General features: G+C 33.1%; 1 protein-coding gene across 2 annotated transcripts in view; it reads right to left on the reverse strand.

Moving 5' to 3' along the window:
* The window catches only part of slc38a3b (solute carrier family 38 member 3b), a 76,908-nt gene that overhangs the window by 14,323 nt on the left and 47,417 nt on the right, over window positions 1-15,168 (reverse strand). For both annotated transcript variants that reach the window (XM_087258195.1, XM_087258194.1), the window contains 6 exons: window positions 9,812-9,894; window positions 7,858-7,916; window positions 5,492-5,659; window positions 5,307-5,386; window positions 2,997-3,097; window positions 982-1,106 (listed from right to left, as the gene is read on the reverse strand). In XM_087258195.1, coding sequence (XP_087114321.1) covers window positions 982-1,106; window positions 2,997-3,097; window positions 5,307-5,386; window positions 5,492-5,659; window positions 7,858-7,916; window positions 9,812-9,894 — 616 coding nt within the window. The remainder of the gene's footprint in view (window positions 1-981; window positions 1,107-2,996; window positions 3,098-5,306; window positions 5,387-5,491; window positions 5,660-7,857; window positions 7,917-9,811; window positions 9,895-15,168) is intronic.

Raw genomic sequence — 15,168 nt, forward strand, 5'->3', positions numbered from 1 at the left:
AAATCTGGTTTATATCTAGATATTTAGCTGCATTATCTTATTTAAAATTAGTGATAGAGTACATTATTTGCAAATAAAAATGTGAATGCATAACAAAATTACCAATATTTACCTAATCATAAAACTCAAATTAGGGCGTTCCCTGCGTTCGCGTGGGTTTCCGTCGAGTGCTCCGGTTCCTCCACAGTCCAAAGACATGCGGTACAGGTGAATTGGGTAGGCTAAATTGTTTTTGGTGTATGAGTGTGTGTGTTTGTGTGAGTGTGTGTGTGTGTGTGTGTGTGTGTGTGTGTGTGTGTGTGTGTGTGTGTGTGTGTGTGTGTGTGTGTGTGTGTGTATATGTGTGTGTGTGTGTGTGTGTGAATGTTTCCCAGAGATGGGTTGCGGCTAGAAGGGCGTCTGCTGCGTAAAAACGCGCTGTGTAAGTTGGCGGTTCATTCCACTGTGGCAACCCCAGGATTAATAAAGGGACTAAGCCAACAAGAAAATGAATGAATGAATAAATAAATAAAACTTAAATTGTTAATAAATAATAAAGAAAGCTATTATTAAATCCTGTAAAAGCATCTCAGTTAGACTTAAATAACACTGATGTTCATCTGCATTACAATTTGTAGATCAGCCTGTTGTTCATTCATTCATTCATTCATTCATTCATTCACTTTTCTTCAGCTTAGTCTCTTTATTCATCAGAGGTTACTACAGCAGATTGAACTGCCAACTTATTCAGCATATGCTTTACAAAGCAGATGCCATTCCAGCTGCAACCCAGTACTGTTAAAAATCCATAGACACTCATTTACACACATACACTACGGCCAATTTACCTAATTCAATTCACCTATGGCGCATGTCTTTGGACTGTGGGGTAACTCAGAGCACTCAGAGAAAACCCACACCAATACGGGGAGAACATGCAAACTCACTGAAATCAAATCTGCACAGCACAATCTGTCCATAATGTGTGGATGTGAAACTCACTGGGAACAGAACGATGGGCACAGTCAGTGTGACGGCGGTGAGAACAGCCAATCGCACACAGAGGATGAGTGTGTCGTATGGGTCGATCCTGCTGTAAGTGTGCAGGAGCTCAGGCTCAACATTCGCTGTGGAGAAATAAAGAAATCGCTCAGCTTAACCTGCAGTTTTATTTTGATTAAACACTGCATACAGATACAGTTGAAGCCAAAATTATTATTTGCCCCACTTTGAATTTTTTAGTTTTTTCAAACATTTCCTAAATGATGTTTAACAGAGCAAAGAATTTTTTCACAGCATTTCCTTAATATTTTTGTTTTATATCGGCTAGAATAAAAGCAGTTTTCAATTTTTTTGAGCCATATTAAGGTCAATATTATTAGCCCCCTTAGGCAATATATGTTTTTCCATTGACTACAGAACAAACCTGTTATACAATGACTTGCCTAATTACCCTAACTTTCCTAGTCAACATAATTAACATAGTTAATCCTTTAAATGTCACTTTAAGCTAAAAACTAGCATCTTGAAAAATATTTTCAAATATTATTTACTGTCATCATGGTGAAAATAAAATAAATCAGTTATTAGAGATGAGTTATTAAAATTATTACATTTAGAAATGTCTTGAAAAAATCGTCTCTCCGTTAAAGGTGCAGTATGTAAGTTTGACACCCAGTGGCTGAACTAGGTATTGCACTCCTGGTTTAAAACACAGGTAAGTGCAGGTCGCCAGATTGATGACATCAACAGGAGCTTGACTATCGGCCCTTAAGGCTGATTTAAGACATGTGCTAAGTAAAAGCAACTATTTCTATTTCTTGCCGTTGAACAACTGGATAAACTGACAGTGATTAAGTACACCTCATGTGCTTTATTAAGTGTTAAATGCTAATAATGTGTGTTTGAATACCAATTTTACATGACATTTATTACCATACTACTGAAAGCAGCAGCAAATAGTTCACCTCAAATCTAGAATATAAAATTTTTTTAAAGTTTGAAATTAAACTTTGGAACTGAGACTCAGTGCAAGCCAACACATATCAGTTACTTAGCATGTACATTTAATAATTTTAAAGACGTTTAATGTGTATTAATTAGATTATAGACCTTACCATATTGTTGGAGTGCAGTAAGTGCACTATTCTGTGCTTCCGAATGGCTGCATTTAAATTTCTGTCGTGTTTCGTCTGGTGTGAACAGTCAAAATTGCTCATCACTGCCTCATCATGTAGTGTGTTGTTAGGACACAGGGTTAAAATGTAACTAGCTCACCTAATGTTTACACTCGTAATATTTATATAATCTGCTAATTAATAACCATCTCATGTGGAACTCTGAATCTGCATCTCGTTTTGAAGTCTGCTACTGTCCATCGGAGGTCGCATTTTGGTCACGGACGAATACATTGAGTGCCTTTCTGAATGAATGAATGAATAAAATACTCAGTTTTCCACCAAGGCAACCCAGGGTGCTGGATTATAATTGGCTGAAGTGGTAGTGGGCGAGTTAAAACCAAAACAAAGACAGCGTTCCGGCACGTAACTCACATTTTCAAAGCAGAATATCTTCAGTATTGTATTGCAGATAAAAAAATAACATTCACTTAGCATGTTTCTTAAATATCTGCAAATATATAATATTTTTTTATTATTTAGAAGAGTCAAAAACTTACACACAGCACCTTTAAACAGAAATTTGGGGAAAAATATAGTGGGGGGCTTATAATTCAGGAGGGCTAATAATTTTGACTTCAATTGTACATACTCAGGTCTAAATAATCAAAACACAGAAATAACTATAAGAAAATCATTACTTTATAGATTTACAGTACATTAGTACATATGCAGAGACTGAAAATCTGCAATAAAATGTAAAGTCCTACAGTAGTATGTGATTTTAAGTATGCTGCTTAAGATAATATATGATGTATGCATAATTCAATGCAAAAATGAACCAGATGCATCTAATATTCAGCAAAACACTTGTATTAAATATAAAAGAGTTAAGCTTACTGTAAAAGGTTAGGTATCCAAACAGAGCAGCAAGAAAGTACATAGTGTACATGATCAGAATGGAAATGTTGGAAACGTGCTGCATCTTCTTCTGTGTTGGGCTGCAAGGGAGAAATAACATGAGATTCCAATTCAGTTTATATGGATAAAAACAACTACACAAGTACAGGGCTGCTTTAAATGGCATGAGTTTTGCACATCAGGTTTGTTTCATTGCACGTTTATTGGATGAAATGTGAAATCTGATAATCTGGATAATGTGAAATCTGCAACCAAGCATTTGAAAAGACTGTTTATGACTTAAGGGGATTAGGGCTGTGCATTATATCATTTATATATCGGGTGTCATAAAATATATTGGTAACTGTAATACTTTTTCATAATTTGTATGAGGGCAATACCACACACTGCTAAGGAAATGCAGACAGAAATAGGAATTACAGTTACTTTTTTTATAAATAATAATATAATAATAATAATAATAATAATAATAATAATAATAATAATAATAATAATAATAACAATCATAATCATAATCATAATCATCATCATCATCATCATTTTGCATTTTATTTAGCGATTATTGTGTGTGCTGGACCTATAATCTTAAGTTTTTTTTAAAATGTTTTATAATATATAAACATCTATTTATATATTTCTACATTTTTAATCCAACATTTGCCCTGAAGTTGTAAATAAAGTGAGAAATATGATCGCATATGAATGAGTACTTTAACATGTAAATAAGTATTTTACATGTTGTCAATATACACTCACTGGCCACTTTATTAGGTACACCTTACAAGTACCGGGCTGGACCCGATTTTGCCTTCAGAACTGCTTTAATCCTTTGTGGTATAGATTCAAGAAGATACTGGAAATATTCCTGAGATTTTGGTCCATATTGACATGATGCGAATCTCCTGTTCCACTACATGCCACAGGTGCTCTGTTGGATTGAGATCTGGTGACTGTGGATACCATTTGAATACAGTGAACTTCATGTTCAAGAAACCAGTATGAGATGATTCACGCTTTACGACATGGCGCATTATCCTCCTGGAAGTAGCCATCAGAAGATGGGAACACTGTGGCCATAAAGGGATGGACATGGTCAGCAACAATACTCAGGTAGGCTGTGACGTTTGCAAAATGCTCAGTTGGCCAAGAAAATATCCCCCACACCATTACACCATCACCACCAGCCTGAACTGTTAATACAAGGCAGGATGGATCCATGCTTTCATGCTGTTGACGCTAAATTCTGACCCTACCATCCGAACATCACAGTACAAATAGAGACTCATCAGACCAGGCTATGTTTTTCCAATCTTCTATTGTTCAATTTTGGTGAGCCTGTGTGAACTGTAGCCTCAGTTTCCTGTTCTTAGCTGACCAGAGTGGCACCTGGTGTGGTCTTCTGTAGCCCATCTGCCTCAAGGTTGAACGTGTGGTGTGTTCTGTTCAGAGATGCTCTTCTGCAGACCTCGGTTGTAAAAAGGGGTTATTTGAGTTACTGTTGCCTTTCTATCAGCTGGAACCAGTCTGGCCATTCTCCTCTGACATCTGGCATCAACAAGGCATTTGCGCCATCAGAACTGCTGCTCACTGGATATTTTCTCTTTTACAGACTATTCTCTGTAAACCCTAGAGATGGTTGTGCGTGACAATGCCAGTAGATCATCAGTTTCTGAAATACTCAGACCAGCCCGTCTGGCACCAAGAACCATGCCATGTTCAAAGTCACTTAAATCCCCTTTTTCCCCATTCTGATGCTCGGTTTTAACTGCAGCAGATCATCTTGATGTTGTCTACATGTCTAAATGCATTGAGTTGCTGCCATGTGATTGGCTAAAATTTGCAGTAAGGAGCAGTTGGACAGGTGTACCTATTAAAGTGGCTGGTGAGTGTATAGAAACTATTATTTGATTGACTTTGCAGAAATGCTACTATATCGAGATATATCGGTATCAGGATATGAGCTGACTAACTAAAATTTAAAAAATTGCACATTTTTATAGTTATAGACTTTTTTTACACATACTTCTGTTCAAACGAACTAAATTGTGCACAATAGCTTTTTTTCAATGCATTGGAGAAGGGTCTGGCTGCAAAAAGGGTGATAATGCAAGCTGAGCTAGATGCAATGCTATTAATGCGCACACCTCACCCCGCCCCTAAACCTACCCCTCACAGTGACTTCACTAGCTCCATTGAGTACATTGTGTCTGAGACTGCATGTCAAAGACTGCATATCTCATCTTGCATTTGCACGTCTGCAGTCAGATACTACTGATGCATTCAACCTACTTGCGGAGCTCTGTGTAGATGGGCAGGACCTCAGGGTGGCAGACAAAGGCAAAGGCCAGGATGGGGATGGTGTAAGCAGTCTGTGGGACAAACAGAGGTGTTTCAGTTGAAGTAAAGGCTGATTTTAAAAGCACAGATGAAAATGTGCTGCTTTTTCAGAGTCATATTGAACAGTGCATCGTCACCTGTGAGTTGACAGTGAACATCTGTGGGTGGCAGTGCGAGTCGTCCTCCATCACATGACTGTTATGGTAGGCGTGGTCTACTGTGATATTTGAGTGGGCGTGAGTCAGCGTGCTATTGGCCGAGAACTCCTCGAATGGGCACAGGATCTGAAACTTCTTATAAATCACCTGAAAATAAAGACAATGGTGTTAAAGGTCTTTTGAAATTAAAAAGCCTTAAAGGTCTTATAAAATATTGTTTTTAAGATGTTAATTAGTATCAGTATGTTAGTTTTAAGGATATCTATAGGCTAGTGTGCGACAAAACAGTCGCAATATTGTATGAATGAATGAATGGAAATATTGGACGGATGGATGGATGGATGGATGGATGGATGGATGGATGGAAAGACGATGAATGGATGGAAAGACAATGGATGGATGGAAAGACAATGGATGGATGGATGGATGGATGGATGGATGGATAGATGGATGGAAAGACGATGAATGGATGGAAAGACAATGGATGGATGGAAAGACAATGGATGGATGGATGGATAGATGGAAATAAAGGATGGATGGGTAGCTGGATGGATGTAAATGTTGGATGGATAGATGATGGATGGATGAAAATTTTGGATGGATGGGTAGATGGATGAATGGAAATATTGGATGGACGGATGGATAGATATATTGGATGGATGGATGGAAATGTTGGATGGACGGATGGATAGATATATTGGATGGATGGATGGAAATGTTGGATGGATGTATAATTGGAAATATTAGATGGATGGGTGGATGGATGGAAATATTGAATGGATGGATGGATAGATAGATGGATGGATGGAAGAATGGATATTTTAGGTTGATGGATGGATGGATGGATGGATGGATGGATGGATGGACGGATGTATGGATATATTGGATGGATAGATGGATGGATGGATGGATGGAAATGTTGGATGGATGTACAATTGGAAATATTAGATGGATGGGTGGATGGATGGAAATATTGAATGGATGGATGGATGGATGGATGGATAGATGGATGGATGGAAGAACTGATATTTTAGGTTGATGGATGGATGGATGGATGGATGGATGGATGGATGGATAGATATATTGGATGGATGGATATATTGGATGGATGGATGGATGGAAATGTTGGATGGATGTATAATTGGAAATATTAGATGGATAGATAGATGGATGGAAATATTGAATGGATGGATGGAAGGATGGATATTTTAGGTTTATGGATGGAAATTTTGGATGGATGGATGGATGGATGGATGGATGGATAGAAATATTGGATGGATGTATAATTGGAAATATTAGATAAATGAATGGATGGATGGATGGATGGATGGATGGATGGATGGAAATATTGGATGGATGGAAATATTGGATGGATTTATAATTGGAAATATTAGATGAATGAATGGATGAATGGTTGGATGGACGGATGGAAGGATGGATGGAAATATTGGATGGATGGACGAACTGATATATTGGATGGATGGATAGATGAATGGATGGATGGAAATATTAAATAGATGGATTGAAGCAAATTTTAAAAATCTTTACGCATTTACACAAAACCACTATAAATAAATACATTTCTGAATGATTTATGATAAATTTATGAATGATTGCTGTGCATGAATGCCAATGTGATTTATCTGTTTTTCTATAACTGAATACTTAATTTAGCAAATCTTCATGTGAAGAACATTTTATTAATCTGAAAACTCATTTCCAATAACATTAACATTTTGTGCAACAGATGTTTTTCATGTAACAATAAATTACAATAAAGAATCTTTATGTTTTTAAGAGTATGAGTTTAACATATATATAACCCCAGTCAGCAGGTCAAAAACCCATTCAAACTCTTCAAAATGTGCCAAACAGTCCATGATACACACATTAAAGAACACCTCCACATTTATGCAGAGCGAGAGTGTGTGTGCGACCAATTAAACGCATCAGTCGGCTTCTTTTGAAGTCAGTCTGAGTCACTATTTCATTAGTCAGCACTGCTGTGTGTAGATATGATATAACGTGTGCGCAGTATATTCCTTCCTCTAAAACACCTCTGGGAAATATGTAGCAGGCCAACTGTTATGTGAATCTCTGAATCAGCAAGCTCTCAATTACATTTTACAGATCCAAGCAGCTTCAGCTAAATAAATCTATTTTAATTTGATTTTTTAGCATAAGAAAATAAACAATAAAAAAAAAACATTGTTATACGAAAAAACTGTATCTTTTTATTTCTAATACAGGAGTTTGATAGCTTGATATTGGTTTTGCACTATTGCACTAAGACTCAAATGCATTTTGTTTTCATAATAATGATAAAGACAATGGCTAATACTTACTGCACTGAGGAAGAAAACCATGCAGCTGAGTGAAAAACCACTGGAATATCCGAGATAACCTGAAAATGCAAATATAGCAAAGCATGTTAAAAGCACGTCAATAACGCTATTGTCAATCAATATGTAGCTTGCGTGCATTCAAGGCTGAAATAGCGGCAACTGTAAATGCATGTGCTAAGAAAAGCACAGCAAGTTACAGCTCATCTCAAGAGCTAATCTCTGCTGACAGAACCCAGCAGACACAAATACTGAAAAGGTCAACAATGTTAAATTACTGAAAACACATCCAAACAACTAAACTATTGCAGCGGGTATCAGATACGGTTGCTGTGTTTGGGTCGAATTTGTTGCTACTTATTAAAACAGAATGTTTATTTTTTGCTTGTTTGTCTGTTTGTCTGTCTGTCTGTCCATTCAATCCTTCAATAATTCATTCATTGATTCATTAATTCACTTATTCATTCATTCATTCATTCGTTCATTCACTTATTCATTCATTCATTTATTCATTCATTCATTTATTAATTAATTCACTTATTTATTTATTCATTCATTGATTCAATTATATATTCATTCATTTATTCATTCATTTATTTATACACTCATTCACTCATTCTTTCTTCATTCATTCATTGATTCATTCATTCACTTGTTTATTCATTCATTCACTTATTTATTAATTTATTTATTCATTCATTTATTTCTTTACTTATTTGTTCATTTATTCATTTATTTATTCACTTATTCATTTATGTATTCACTTATTTATTCATCAATTCATTTATCAATTTTTTATTTATTCAATAATTCACTTATTTATTTATTTATTCATTCATTCACTCATATATTATTTTATTTATTTATTAATTTATTCATACATTCATTTATTTATTTATGTATTCCTTCATTCACTTATTTATTCATTTAATCCTTTATACATACACTTATTTATCAATTTATTTATTTATTCATTCATTCATCCATTTTTTATTTCTTTACTTATTTGTTCATTTATTCAATTATTTATTCACTTATTCTTTTATTTATTCATCAATTCCTTTATTTGTTTATTCATTCATCATTTATTCATTTATTAACTTATTTGTTCATTCATTCATTCATTCATTCATTAATTTATATATTTATTGATTTATTAATTGCATTAATAAATTTATTAATTTATTAATTTATTAATTAATTAATTTATTTATTTATTTATTTATTTATTTATTCATTCATTCATTCATTCATTCATTCATTTATTCATTCATTTTACCAGGAAAACATCTTGAGGTTTGTAATCTCCTTTTTAAGAGTGTCATGAATGTAAAAAAGAAAAAGTAAAAATTTTATAAACAACAAATTAAAATAAATCAATAAAAAATACTATTAAATTAGGACACCATATAATTTTACCATCAAAACATATCCATGCTCCAAATAAACACCCAGTAAAATTGTCACTTAATTTAAGACATAATAAAAGCGTATCTAATAACAAACATAAATAATCATAGAAGGAAATATTCTGTTTAATTTTGTATGCATAGGTAAAATGTGAAGAATTTTTTATATACCTGTAAACATTTTATGTAATTGTGCATATTCCCCCCAGTAAAAAATATATGCCCCAATAAATAAATAAATAAATAAATAAATAATAACAAACATAAGATTACATTATAGTTTAACATAAAATATACTAAAGTATCATAGCATTCGCAGCTAAAAGGTGCTAGTGTAAATTATGCAATAAAGATTTATATCTAGTGAAGTTTGAGTTCAGTTTTGTTAAAAGTGCACGCTCAGTTTGGTTAATGTGCTTTTAAAGTGCTTGAACTAATGCTCTGTAATATGAACAGTCTAATTGAATGGATCAAACGTACAAATGAGACCCACTTTCATGAGGCGTAGAAAGAAATGAGGTAGACTAAAGCTGAAATGATGGACTCACCCAACTGTTTCATTAAAGCCAATGGCAGGATGATGGAGATGGACACCAGCACCACCAGGTAGTTTCCATTAAGATACCATTCCCTGCAGAAACACAGACGGGCAGGTCAAACCATGTCTAATACAAAAAGAGCAATTTCAGATTCCTATTTTCAACATTAAAATGAGGCCATGCTAGGTTATTTTATGTGATGACTCAAAAATAAATAAATAAATAAAAATCAGTGTATAAATATTAGGCTGCATATAGAGAAATGGGTCACACTTCAGATTTCATTAGTTAAAGTATTTACTAAGATCAACTCTTGTACTCTTGTTAATCATAGTTCAACATTTACTAATGCTGTATTGAAATCTAAACTCATGCTTGTTGTCATTAGTTAATGCACTGTTAATGTGTGTTAACTAACAATCAACAACTTTATTTTTATTAACTAAAAATATAAATATGAATAAATACTGCAATTAATGCATTGCTCACCATTTGATCATATTAGTAAATACAATCACTTACATTAACTAATAAAACTTACTGCAAAGTGTTACCAGAAAATATATTGTTTAGTTGCCATTGACATGGCGGTGATCAGGGTCTTTTTCTGGTTGTGAACTCTGAATTATTGATTTAAACCTAAAATAAAATTGTCATTTGAAAGGAGCAAAAAGAGAGATATACATTGCTTATATATGAGATATATATGCACTACACACAATTAATGAATAGATTTATATATTCATTTCCAAGAATGTTGAATTGGTTTTATTTAAAATGTTTATTTTTAAAAATTAGCTTAATCTTTACTTTGCAAAATTTAATCGCAGATCAAATTGCAATGTCTATATTTATTCCCCCAAATTATAAAAAGAGCATCTGTTTTTACTGTAACATGGACCAGAAATTGACTGGATATTATCTTATTCCTATTAATTTGTCCATTTTTAGGTGCAGAAACAATATATTTCATTATCGTACAATGTTCAATTAATTTTAAAAGTAAAAAACAGAGATGTGATATTAAAGTTAGTTATGCTCAGCATTACTTAATATAAATATTTTTATTATTTAAAACAGAGATGCCCAAAGTAGGGCCAGCGGGCCAAAGTTGGCCCATTGTATCCTTTGATTTGGCCCACCAACCAATATGAGAGAGAGAATGATGGAGAGGGTTGGGGCGAATGCCTTTAGAGATCATAATTTATAATTGAACGAAACCTTTTTTGTTTGTTTTATTGCTGAGCTACAAAAAAACTTAAACAATTCAATTAAATGTTGTAAATGAATCCGATTTTTTAAAAATGTAAATACTGTCACTTGATGGAGGACTATGCAGAAGTCATCAGTGAGCAAATAAAGGCAAAAACTAGTGTAATTGTGTTATAAATTAAGATTTTTTTTACTCTAATAAGTTCATTATATAATGTAAAAATACTGAATTAGTAATATAATGTTTCCTAGCAGTTTATAAATATTATTAAATAAATTATGAAATTACCATTCAGTCCACTAGCCTCAATCAAGTCAGGTTTTTGGTCTTTTTTAGGAAAAGTTTGAGCACACCTGATGCTAAAATAACTTACTACATTAGTTCATTAAGGGTGCATTAATTTGATCAAAGGTGACAATAAAAAATGTGTAATGGTACAATTTTTTGTATTTCAAATAAATATGATTAATAAAAAAATGTTTTTAACGTTTATTATAAAAATATGATATTCTTATTTCTTAATACATGCATTTCCGAGAGATTGTACATTATATGCTAAAATACATTCAAATACATGTATATTTACATTTAAAATTACAGTTTTTGATCAAGTAAATAAAGCCTTGGTTTGTAAAAGACATTTACTGAACCCAGAGTTTATTATATATACAGCTGTGAAAATAAGTATTGAACACGTCACCATTTTTCTCAGAAAACATATTTCTAAAGGTGCTGTTGACTTGAAATTTTCACCCAATGTTGGTAACAACACATCCATATGATCCATATATGCAAAGAAAACAAATCTAAATAGATTACAAACTAAGTGATGCGTAATAAAATTAAATGAAGAAGGAAAAACGTGTTAAACACATGAAGAATGGGAGGTGTAGAAAGGCAGTGAAAGCCCAGACAGCAACCCTCTGCCCTTCCTCAGTGTAAATGAATATCAGTTGCTTCAGTCCAACATCTACATTAGCAGGAGGATGACCATGAAAACAGGGTGGACATTTCAGCAAGACAATGATCCAAAACACAGCCAAGGAAACTCTCAAATGCTTTCAGAGAAAGAAAATCAAGCTGTAGAATGGCCCAGCCAATCACCTGACCTGAATCCAATATAGAATACAAATTGCAGATCAGATTTGATAGACGAGACCCACAGAATTATCAAGATTTTGACACTCTGTTGAAGTCTGTGAGAAACTCACACCTGAGCAATGCATGTTACTTCCTTCTCCATATGTGAGGCGTCTTTAAGCTGCCACCACCAAACAAGCCTTTTTAGATAAAGTATTCAATACATTTCAGTAGTTCAGTGCTTTCTCCTTCTGTCATTTCTATGCTGATACACATAACAAATTCTTCAGATTTTAGCTTTGTTTTATTTTTATATTTGTATTGTTTGTATAAGTTTTTACCAAAATCTGGTTCAATTCCATGTCAACAGCTCCTTTAGAAACATTATAACCAGGAAAAAGCATGACATGTTCAATACTTATTTCTCTGCTATATGCATATTAATCTTTAAATGATGCAAAACCACATTTATTTATAACTTTACCAGCCTATTTTAAAGCCAGTTTCAGTCTCCTTTTCTACAAACCTACAGCATCTTCACATTTGCAACTGCAGAAAACTACTTAAGCTATTACGCAATCAACCTGTCCGCCTCCATCCGACTCCAGTCTGGGTCTGCAATTCCTGTGATTAAAATGACGGTATGTTGTGTTTTTGCGACAGAGGCCAGCAAATATAGCCAAAGCTGACTTCGACATGGCCCGTTTCCCACTCCCGGACTCAAGTAACGGCACACTGTGAACATGAGGACACACACACCAAGTCACAAGGTGTTGCACAGTGTGTATGCGTGTGAGTCCAGGTCTCCTCTATTTTCAGACTTCTCCACTCGTCTCGGTATTCAAACACTGACGGGGAGGGCTGGAGGGACTATATGCAGACAACTATATGTAGGAATGAAACATCATAAGTATATTATGTAACATATGCGATCGTTTGGGGCATAGAAATTCCACTGCATTGGATGTGGCTGGCTTTATGGCTATTTGTGAATGTTAAACAGGAGCTTACATGAGACATACTGCTACACTGTAAAACCCAAAAAGTTAGGGTAACTCAAAACATTTGAGGAAACCCATTGCAACAAACCACTTAGGTACAAAAATGAATCCTAATGAGTACCGTGAACTTACTACATATGAGTAAATGAAGCAATTTAAGCACAGTAAAACCCAATAAATAAAGAGAACTCAAACCAACTGAGTACTGTAAAACACAATAAGTTAAAGCAACTCAAACCGCTTGAGGATACGGATTGCAACAAACCATTTGAGCTGGAAAAAAAAAATAATAAAATATATATATATATATATATATATATATATATATATATATATATATATATATATATATATATATATATATATATATATATATATATATATATATATATTAAGGGTGTCACAATCTTCCAAATCCTCGATTCGATTACATTTTCAATTCTAAAGGCACGATTCGATTCAATTTTCGATTATGAATAATTAACTAATTAATTAATGACAAATTAATTATTTGTAGCCTACCGTTTAAACTACCTGACCTGCATGGTCTTTGTTTTACCCATAAACAAATCATACAGTAAATGAATAAAGGCAAGATACACACATAATTACCACCTGTCAATCACTTTTTCTGCGGGACTCGTGATTAGGCAGTGATCTGTGTCTTTATAATGGCGTCGGTAAAAAAGACGCACAACCAACAGGAACCAGCCAACAGTATCTGAGGTGTTCGCTAAAATGACTAAGTGCAAGTGAGTGAAAGATTGAAGCAGTCTACTGACTGCCTGGACCTGCTGTCTCGAGCGTATGGCTGTGAGTGCGTCTGTGTCTGTGTGGTCACGTGATGTGCATTTTCAGAGGCGGAAAGGAAGGAGGGCTGCTCAGAAATGCTACACGCCACTGTGGATGTCAAATCGTTGTCGTTCTAAAATGCCAATTAAAAACAAAGACAGTGTAAACAGGGCCTGAGTGTGTACTTTTCGCGAGCGGATTTGCAACGGGGGCGGGCGGAGGATCGCGATGCCGTTGTTGTCTATCGGACGAACCGTACGTAATACGTACTTAGCAGAGCTTGCAAAACTGTGTTTTTTTTTTTTGTCGACAACACGAACGTTGTCAATATAACTCACTGGAAATCCAAAATGCTTACACACCGGCGACTTCATTGAAAGAGGAGAGGGTTTAAGTTCTTTCAACGGGTCTCCTGCTTCTGCAGTTTACCAAGCACTTCAACAAGCCTGTTTTTTTCCCGCTTGGCAAGCCAAGCTGACGTGACATGGGGGCGTGGCAGCATCGACGATTCTATTTTTTGATTCGATAATCGAAATTGAGCATAAATTTCGAACAATTTCGATTAAAAATCTAAATCGTGACACCCCTAATATATATAAATATATATATATATATATATATATATATATATATATATATATATATATATATATATATATATACATACATACATACATACATATATATATATATATATATATATATATATATATATACATACATATATATATATATACATACATATATATATATATATATATATATATATATATATATATATATATACATACATATATATATATATATATATATATATATATATATATATATATATATATATATATATATACATACATATATATACATACATATATATATATATATATATATATATATATATATATATATATATACATATTTATATATATACATATTTATATATATATATATATATATATATATATACATATTTATATATATATATATATATATATATATATATATATATATATATATATATATATATATATATTAGGGGTGTCACGATTTAGATTTTTAATATCTTTTTTATTATTTTTAATATTTTTTAATATTTTTATAATTTATATAAATAATTAACAATGTTAATTAATTGTTAATTAATTAATTGTTAATTAATTAATTGTTATATATATATATACATATATATATATACATACATATATGTACATACATATACATATATATATATATATATATATATATATATACATACATATATATATATACATACATATATA

The sequence above is a fragment of the Danio rerio genome, chromosome 6 (assembly GCF_052040795.2).
Source record: "Danio rerio strain M-AB ecotype USA chromosome 6, GRCz13ab, whole genome shotgun sequence".
In the NCBI taxonomy this organism is placed as follows: Eukaryota; Metazoa; Chordata; class Actinopteri; order Cypriniformes; family Danionidae; genus Danio; species Danio rerio.